General features: G+C 39.2%; 1 protein-coding gene across 1 annotated transcript in view; it reads right to left on the reverse strand.

Annotated features, from left to right (window-relative positions):
- The window catches only part of kcmf1 (potassium channel modulatory factor 1), a 31237-nt gene extending 22830 nt beyond the window's left edge, over window positions 1–8407 (reverse strand). Inside the window, exon 1 of the mRNA XM_015340170.2 lies at window positions 8149–8407. Within this exon, the coding sequence (XP_015195656.2) occupies window positions 8149–8392 (244 nt within the window). The 5' untranslated portion in view covers window positions 8393–8407. The remainder of the gene's footprint in view (window positions 1–8148) is intronic.
- Between the last annotated feature and the right edge of the window lie 2197 nt (window positions 8408–10604).

Raw genomic sequence — 10604 nt, forward strand, 5'->3', positions numbered from 1 at the left:
TTAACTGATGTAAGCAACTATTTAATAATCATTATTAATAATTCATTGGATATATAGACCCAAGGATCTCAATTTGCTTTACATATAGAAAGAAGACCCACTTCAACCATTACTGAAAAACAGCATCCACCCAAGTATTTACCAGCACAGCCGTTCAGGTAGAGAAGTTAGAAATTGCTTCACCAATAATGGGAACTTTAGGTAAGTCAGATAATTTAGTCCAAAATGGAATTGAGTCAGTTACCACACCTAATATTGTGAAAGGTACGACAGGATTTTTAATCACCGCGTAGTCAGGACATCAACTTAACATTTCAAAGAAGAGCTCCTTCATAATTTTTATTTAACAGTGGTGCATTTCAATGTCTTTGCTGTTGACGTATCAGGAATGCTTTTTGAGAAACGTTCTCATGTTAAATTAAAGAGCGAATCAAACAACAAATGAAGTAATGGATTCTCGATGCGATTAAACATTTTTGGTATCAAATATTTGATAGAAATTACTGTTGTTATATTAGCACTACATCACCTCAATTGAGTGTGTTGATTGGGCACAGGCATGAGATGTTTAACCAACCGTAAAGCAATCAACTTTAACTCAGAGAGGAACCAGTATAGTCACTTATCAAGGGGATAAGATGGACAAGTGTCTTCATGCCATTAGTATGTTGGAGGCTGGACTAAGCAAACTCAGCTCTCCATGCAGTGGAGCCAAATCCTCTTTAATGATGAGCAAAGGTTTTGTGCAGACCACCCTGATGGACAACAGCGAGTGTGGTAGAAAGTGTGGCACCGGCAATAGCTAATCATACAAACTGATGGGGGGTCAGAGTGTGATGGTCAGTGTCTACTTGCTACAGGACTTCCATTCGGAAGGACCGGTATCAATCAGACTGCATGGAGCAACACTGGAAAAAAGTCCTGGGACCTCACTCGCTGCAATCCCTGTTTCTCCTCCTGATGTGACAACGCCTTCCCTCGTGCTGCTCAGGCAACAGTGTCTTCCTTGAAGGAAGAGAGTGAGCTATTCGCCACTCGCGAGCATCGGAAAGGGGCAGGATCACAGAAGACTGCGTCTGCTGCCCAACACAAAGCATGTGTCACAGCTACACAGCTTGCATCATTTTCAACGCTGGCCACACAAGCTACCAGACTGTGACTTTCACAAACAGCCCTCCTGTTGATCAACACTGTCGATGGCAAGTGCTAATCAGCACAATCAAGTTTCTTGGGTCATGTCTGTTCATTTAAATGTCAGTGCGCTTACTACAAAAAACTGAAATTTTCTTGATAAACTACAGGTTGGTTTCAGTTGAGATTCGTGATCATTTGTGATAAAATGTGTATAATACATTGCACGTTCCACTGAAAAAATTCAAAACAAAGTGAACGTGGACAAGACTCAAGTATAAATTCATTTCCTTTTCCCAAATTATTGCAAAAGTATAATACAGAGCCCTGCACTGGGGTGACAGACATTTATTGCATGTAACACCAACACTAATATTGCATTTGTAATCACTTTACTGGCAGTTCTACTGACCTTAATCCTTATTATAAAAAAAGTATATTGTGTTTTATAACATTATATAATCATAACCTTAAAGCAAATGTCACTTTGCAATAAGAGAATTTTTAACTTCACAGCAACAGAATCCTTATCCTTATACGATTTAAATTGCTTTTGGTTTCTTTATGCATTCATTAAACATTAATCAATGCGAGAAATTGGTATGCCTAAACTGAAATTAACTGTCCAGACAAAACGCTCCTCAAAATTAAAAGATAGATAATACTTTATTAATCCCGTAGGGAAATTGATGAGAAAAAGATTTAACACTGATTGTAGGGACACAGGTACATGAAGGTCACATGATAAACACGACATATGTATTTGATTTTTCTTGGCGCTTTCTAGTCTTCGTCGATCACACCTCGAACTCCCTACTGCCAACAAGTTAATAGCAAAGTCAAGCAAAGCATATCTGCACAGGGGTAGAAGCTACGGTACTATTACAGTAAATTAAAAAACAACTATATGTATAAAAGTTCTAGAATAAGAAATAAACACTATTAGATATGCAGCAATTTTTCACTGGGAGAGCAGCTTCAATCGGATTAAGCATTAAGACGGAAGACTTGTTCCACAGCTTTCCTCATAATTCAATTAAATATGCTGATGAGACAGCTCAGCAGAATGACGAGCTTTACCCATCTTGAGGAGGATGATCAAGTTATATCTGCTTTCCTTTGAAAACAACTGTCAGTCAATGACACATGGAAAAGGGTTAGACAACGTCAAAAATGTATAGTGTATAGGCGTCTACATCCTGCGGAATACACAGGCTTAAAAGAAGCATTTATGATCCAACTACGTATAATTCCATTTAGAACAAAAGTTGGCAAATAATCCAATAACATTCGTGCTATAATAGTCATCTAATTAGATCACTTCCCTGAGGTGAAAAATCTGCTCCAGGAACTTGAGAGGAAACGAGGCATCTCCTAGAAAGGGTTTATTTAATCAGCAACTACAATCTAGTGGATGTCTTTCACTGCACACCAAGTACGGGACCTACCAAAAAAACTTGCAATCTATTCTGTAGCAGAAGCAGGGAAAATGTGAAGAAAGTGTGGCAAAAATGTTAATGTTAAGTGCAGACCGCACTGACATTTGTGTCGGACCTTGCAACAGTAACAAGAACCAGAACCTGTGGGTGGAGCCCATAGATTAATGAACCAAATGAGGCACACACAGCCCACAGCTTCTCCCAGATCCTAACTAGAAAGCAGATGAAATGGTTCTGCACAGGAAGGATCGGAACAATGTGGTAGTCATCAACATATCATTCCTAACAATTGGTGCAGAATAGCATTTAAAAACATCTCTACTCATTAGACCATGCAAACAGAGCTCTCTAGAGAACTGCAGGAACCTCAAATTAAGAGTTTAGAACGCAGGCTTTTAAAAGCTTCTAAAGCAAGAAATAAGAAAGAAAAGCTTGTTTTTGCGAGATTAACCCTGAGAAAATGAAAAGGGAGATGGGCCAAACGGACATGAAATGTGGACATTTAAACCATGATCCTCTGGGCCAACAATAGCAACAGTGTCGTTATGAAGCAGCCGGAGGATACACAATAAATACTAACACTTCAAACGCATCAAATTGCTGTTGTATCACAGTTTTTCCTGTTGCCCAGACCTCTGTTTGCAACTCCTTGGGGTCTTAGTAACCAGTAAATTTCAGCAAGCATTTCAGTGTAGTTGCACAGTCCAAGTCATTGAATGTGGTGGCAGAGGAACCAGGGGATGGGGGGTGGGGTGAGGTGGGTACATGTCAACACAGAGTTGACTGTTTCTGTGTGAGAAGATCCAGAGAGCTCCAAGACACGACTGAGCAAAGTTCTGAATTTGATGCTTTCTCAAAACTGTTCCAGCAATTCACTGTATTGGATTGTGGAGTGCCATACAGTATATACTGCCAGGACATACCACACAAGAAACCACAGTGCTTCTGTCAGCTGACCTCTCCCGTGCCCAATTTAACATCTATTAAAGATGTTAATCTGCAGCAAAAGTGCCATTAAATGTTTCATAAAAAGCAGAACTACAACTAAAAGTCAATGAGAAAGGGAACATGACAGAGTGCACCACCGCCATGCAAAATGTTTACAGTGTTCCCTGCAACACTGCAGCAGTCATTAAAAAGCCATAAAGAATTTTACACACTCTTGAGTTTTACTTTAGTCGAAATACACCTAGATCATTTCCTTTTACTGCCTTCCATTTAAATTAAAACCACTGGTTTCATTAGTGGGATACAGACTAGATACTGTACAAGCATGTCAAACATGTTTGGGTACTTTTGGAATAAAAGAAAGAAAACTCTGTACTTCTACAAATAGATGGAAAAACTACTAAAATTCAAGCAATTAAATGACAAACCTGATTTCTGAGTTGGAAAGGTTTTATGAAGAAATGCTTCCACAGATTAAAATGTATACCACAGAACTCTACAACCGTTTCTGTAGGTAAGCAAGAACGTTATAAAAAAGCAAAGTCTAACTGCTTCAGAGATCTGGAAGAACTCAAGGCTTCTGATTTTGCTCCCAAACTTACAAACTAGCCATGCAGGTTTTAAAGACCTGGTACCAATGTCACTTCAAACACATAATTCAATTAAGCAATTAAAGACTCAGAAGATGTTGCAAGAACTACCAGCTATGGAACTATAGCTAAGCTTGGCAGGAACATCAACATAAAAAAATCCAGGGTGTATAGCCTACCTTTAAGACAACAACAAAGTGCACACGGACAAGTTTAATGCAGAATTTTAATTGCTCCCAAGTAGCATGGCTGTGCCTGCATCACAGGGTGGGCCTGCTTTAGCTATTCTGACATGAAACCTTCCTGAAGAAAAGAAATTCAGCTAAGTACCAAGATTCACACAGAAACGATACTTCACGGTTTTGTGTTACTGGGCACTGCTCCACTATTTAGCATGGCATCTATCCAGTCTCTGTGCAACCTACCCCAGACTTTGTTTTGCTCAATAATACTGCTTTAATACACTATCATAGTAATTTTGCTTGATATTAAATCGCAATGTTATTGGCACAATTATATGAAAACATACAATGGTTTTTCAGTCTAGAATACCTTGCAATTTCTGAAAACCGTGCAGAATGAACCTTCAAGCTGATATATAAAATTGATCACCTCCTAATATCTTCAACAATGTACAAAAAAAATCACAAAAATAAAACTTGAGGAGATAAACCACGCTGTTCTCTCGTAGACGTTATGAGACAAAGATAGGGAGTGTGCATGACAGATCTTTAACTCATCCTTTATACAGTTAACAAGTAAATCTGTATTGTGACTGCAAAACACAGCCAACTGAAGATGATGCTTTTAAAACCTGAAAAGAATGTTCAACACATCCTAGAAAAAGCTATTAAGAAAAAAAATGTAAAACACTTGACTATCAGCTGGAATTACTACAAATTAAGCACATGCTATTCAAAGACTGAATGCTTTCTAAGGACTATATTTTTTTACAACGAAGGTATTATCTACTTTGTCTAAATTTAAAATATATACCATATTTCAGTAAACTGAGAGGCATTGCATGTGTGAATGTTCAAGCAAAAATACTATCGGAAAAAAACTTAAAAGTCTTCAATTAACTTCACTTAAAGACGGTCAGTGAAAGTATAGGATACCATGTGGACAAATCCTCTGTAGTATTAGAATTGTAGATTTATTTTGACAGTAAAATATTAAACTTTGCTCCATTCATCAATGCACAATTATCCTGAACTAAGAAATATGATACTGCACCCAGTTCTTCAAAGTATTTAAACATATACTAAAAATGGGGCTTTTGGACATCTATAACTCCAATAACTGATTTATAAAGCTACTTCCCAACAATTAAAGTGTACACAATCGCCAGCATCAATATTAAGAAAAGCATAAGAAAAAACGCTCCCACACCTCTTTAGTAAGATATCTAAATAATATATACACTAAGTTGTAAAAAGCACAAAAAAGTAAACTGATTTACTGACAACCCATATAATTTTAGTACAACTTGGGAACAAGTTGCAATAAATCAGGCTTGGAGAAAAACAAAAAGTTTTTCTAAAATCAGCCTGGCACTTTGATGTATTCCTTCTTCCAGCATTTAAAAGCACCCTTTCATGTTGTCTCAACAGAAATGTTGGCAAAAGTGTTGCATTTTTTGCCTTTCCAGATATTCTTCCCCAATAGCCAGAATCAAATACACTCCTTAACTGAATTTAAGAAAGCACTGACACAAAAGCAAAGGAATTTTTACTGTGACAAACAACAAATCTACCACAGATACAGAATGCTGTTGAGGACCATAATAGTACTGTTTGTGATGAAAGAGCTGTGAGCTAGCAAAGTTAGGATTGTATAAAACAAGTTTCAGAAATCAGACCTCCTTCCAGAAAGCTGCAATGTAATTGGGACGTTTCAAGCATTGCAATAGGGATGAAACTTATTTTAGAATATCTTTCCACTTTCACAACATTTGTGCTTTGGGCCATATTGCACTGAAAACAAGCAAACAAGCTCAGACTTAGCTTGTGTCCTTTATAAAAGGGGTTAAATTACAGTACTTATTTCTACATCTCTACCACTGTGCCTATTGGGGTTTTTTTGCATCACAACCCACATATATTCTACAGTGGTTGATCACTCTGACTAAGGTCTGCAAGTCATCGTTTCATGGTAAACAGTGCCATTTACCCAAAATCTGAAAGAGAACAAATTCAGTAATGAGGCAAATTAAGTATATTAACGAAGCAGAGATTATTGGAAGAACTTCTTCAAAAATGTGGAAGGGATTCAATCTTTAATATAACGGAAGTTCAGTAAAAACCTGGGTTAAACTAAAGTTCTTAATTTCAGAGCTGTGAATCCTGGTGAACACAAAATCTTAATCAGTTTAGTAGATCTTTAATTCACTAAAATCTATAATTAAATACAAATTGAGCAGCTGAGTCATTCAATCATAATGGCCAATGCCTCCTGTAATTCCTTGATTTAAGGTGCACAGATAAAACTGGTCTGGATACCAAATTAAATACCACTTGGATGTTTTCGCATCAAGTGGTGTCTTTTTCGTTCATAAATTACCACTTTCAACCTATACATAAGCAAAGCAGCAGTCTAAACCCAGGATCAATGCTTATTAATTTTTTATGTCACCCATTGCACTGAGGCTGGTAAAAAAAAAAGAACTCTGAACAACTTGATCAACTCTTTGCTTTTCTGGATTAGTCAAAAACCGTTCACTGATGTGGCTCATGCAGTTCTTCAGAAACCATTTACATGTGCAAACGCTGGATTTCGGTTGCAAACACGCCTACCCCGCAGATATATCTAGGTCTCTCCCACTACCCAGTCTTCCAAATATTTCATAGCATGAAACAGCACTGCACACACACACATGAAACGCTGAATAACCGGAACTACATTCATTAAGGTTTATTTTTTTCAGATTTGGCTAAGGTTTAAACACAGATTCCTCCTTGTGAGCTACGATTTACTGTAACATGCTTAGTAAAATATAATTCCTCTTCCTCCAAAAGTTACCCTGCAATATCACAGCGATTATAAACTATCAGTATCGTCACTGCAACCCCCAAAATAAAGAACACAATGTTTAAGGGGGCTTATAATTTTGAGAAAGGCAAAGGATTCAGATGGTAGTAAACTGCTTGTACAGCTGATTATGTAACAAGACAGCCAATACCTAAGTTAAAAACTCATCTGATACGTATATTACTTGTGAAGTATATATATAAAAACATGTCAATGCGCTATTAACTCTTAAACGAAATTCACCTTTTCTTGATACGTAATCAGTAAATATCGACAGCCTATTGAGAAAGAAGATTAAATTATGAGCAGTAAAACACAACACCATAACCAGAAGTAACTTAAAACTCCCCAACAGTCCAGAACAGGCAATCTCTTGTTGAAACCCAGCCTTAATATTTTGTTTTTTCCCAGAGTCGGTATTCGACAAAATGAAACCCGAAAAGGCACAATAAAGCAACACCCAAGCAGTAAAGCGGTCTCGATATTTCCTTGACAAATTCAAAGCGGTGGCTCAAAGACGCACCGTGCCCTGTCTGCTCTCGGAGTAGTAGGCCTCTGACAGGCCTCATCCTTGCATCGGCCACCTTGATGACAGTGCAATCAGCACCTCAGTGGCCGGGAGTCCAGGGGTGGGGGGGGAGGCTCGGAAAAATCCACGATTTCACCCCCGTAGCGACATCCGAAGAGGCACTACCTGGGCCTTCTCCGAAAGCTCGCAGTTCGCTCGTTTCCGTGCTCTGCCTCCCAGCAGGGCCGGGGCTCTGCCGGTTTCGACCCGAAGGAGATTTATTTGGAGGCTCGTCCTTGCGCTTACTCGGCGCAGTCAGGCTCCGGCTAGTTACAGCCCGAGAGAGAGGGGGGTTGGGAAAAAAAAGTGGCAAATTTTCATGGCGGCCGCCATCATGCGCCTCTTCCAATGCATTTCAATACAAAACATGGCAACCCCCTCCGCCGAGCGCCGCCGTCTTCGTCCGTCTCCCTCTTTATGGCACCCATTTTTCCCCGCTTACCTTCATGTCGGGACATCCTACAGACGCTGACACAGCCCCCTCCTTGGGCTCCCTGGCACGGATCACACAAGAAGATGCCGCTTTTGAGAAGTGAAGCCGGGACTCGCTCTCTCTCGCCTCTTTTCTCATGAAGATGGATCCGGAGCACCCAGCTCTCTGCCTCCCCCTCGCAGTCTGTCACTGCTGTGCTGCCGGAGCGCTGGAGGACTCCGATCGAAACGCTAGAGGGCGCGCCTCGCCCCATGCTTCCCTACTGACCTGGACAAGGCGAGCTGGCTGCTCTTTACTGAACGAGTCCGGAGCAGCGCGGAACTGGCTACAATCTGTCATTTTTTTTAACAAAACTTTATTCAGTGAACTGAAAAATTACAAAGCACCAACAGCGCCGTACTTACATTTTTCAATAACATCAGAAAGTTTTAGTAGAAGTTGGTTAAAATGCACTCCTGAATTAAATTGCTACCCATGAATACATTGAAGAAAAATATATTTTATTGTCATTACACTTTATATTTCGTCTTACAAATTTAGATTTTTCAGTCTATGGAAGTCATTATGTATCAAGATTAATAATAACCCATAAATCCTTGTGAAAACTATTTTGTATGTTCTGTGTGCTTATATCTCTCAGGGACAGAAGTTTATTTTACCGCGTTGCGCGGATGAGTATTTTTTGTGTGCTTTTTTGTTCGTCTCCTTTACATAACATTGCTACGCAACACAAAAAAATATGATGATATGTCGCTTCTTTAAACTTTTTTTTATACACATACTGTATGCAATCGTATATTCTAAGACTCATCTCATACTTCCAGACCTTTTAATCAGTATTGTAATCCTAAAGCATGTAGCATAAATATCTACTATTTACATGAGCAACTCCTAGGCCCCATGTGAAAAAAAAACAACAACAACTTGTCGTACAGTATATGTTTGTGTTTGTCCTGTTTTAGAACATAAGCTTGTTTATCTAGCCTGTTTAAACTGGTAATAGTTAATTAATGCCCTGATTTCTTTCACGTTATCAGCTATAAAAAAACGTGGCTGAACTGCTTGTTCCATACAACCCTTTGGGTAAAGAAGTGCATCATGTTCTTGGTTTTAAATTGCTTCCATGTAATTTCCACATGTACCCACTAGTTCGGATTTCTGCTTGAAGGCTACTTGGTCTAGTAGTGGTAAGGCTGAGTATATCCAACTGGTTGTTCGTTGTAATTATTCATCAGATACCTTTATGCACTATGGCATAGTAGTGTGGTGATGGTCATTAGGGCCTCATGGCTCTAGAATTCTCTGCTCATTTATGGGCTGGGGTGCCTTCTGTGTGGAGTGTACATGTTCTCTGCATGGGTTTACTCCTGGTGCTTCAGTCTGTGTTCACCTCACAAAGACATGCTGATATGTGGGTTTGTTATTCTAAATCGCCTGCTCCACAAAGATATTTTCATGAAGACGCTCACATATTCATGGGCATCCTGTAGACTTCCCTTAATAACAGACCTTACTACAGCACCTTGTGGAAGGAAGTGGATTCCTTGTTGGTAAGAAATTCTAAACAGCTCATTTCTTGATACCCAAGAATTATAGTTCCTCCCATCTGATCATTGACACAAGTGCTTCAATATCGACCTGAAAGTAATAGAATTGTGCATGGAGACCTTTAATCAGTTCCTAGTAGGAATTTGTTTGTGTCCATGAACACGAGCTGAAGGAAACATACTTCCACCTTCCCATTGTAAAGCACTACTGGTACTGTACATCTCCATTTTGCTCTCAATGACTTAAGTACTTACATTTTTAACATAGGGTCCGCTTCTTTGCAGTGCAAGAAATTAAGAGCAATGAAATGAAAGAAAAGTTGTTTCAGGATTTAAGAAATGTCCTTTATTACTTGGATACAGCAGTGGAAGCCCATTGCTTGCCAAATTACCAGTGATGTGCATGTCACACCCTGAGCCATGTTGCCACCACTGATGCAGAGGAAGCTTTCATTTCCCCTGACTCAGTCAAGACCTCAAGAGCAATATCTGGAAAATGCCAGGCACCATGGAACAAATAGCAGCAGCACATCAGTGCCAGACCTGATCAGTGCAATCTTTGGGTGTTTCTTCTAGGTACAAAACATTACATGGTTGCACTCTGTCTACCATACCATGGGAAAACAGGAGTTACTGTTAAGAAGAAGAATCTAACTCTGTGTCTGTGATGGCCTTGGACTGTCATAATTTAAACCTGCTAAGACTAACTTCCTTTTCAGTTCAGTGTATCAGATCAATTTGCCTGTGGTGGCATGACGTCAGGCTTGTGAGTTCTACACACCCATCCATTCATTTTCTGGCTGCTTTATCCAATACAGGGAAAGAGGGGAGGTGGAGCCTGTCTCAGAAGACAAACAGGCATAAAGCAAGTATGATTATGCAAGACACAAATATTTAAAAAAAACACAACATCAGAGG

The sequence above is a fragment of the Lepisosteus oculatus genome, chromosome 3 (genome assembly GCF_040954835.1).
Source record: "Lepisosteus oculatus isolate fLepOcu1 chromosome 3, fLepOcu1.hap2, whole genome shotgun sequence".
In the NCBI taxonomy this organism is placed as follows: Eukaryota; Metazoa; Chordata; class Actinopteri; order Semionotiformes; family Lepisosteidae; genus Lepisosteus; species Lepisosteus oculatus.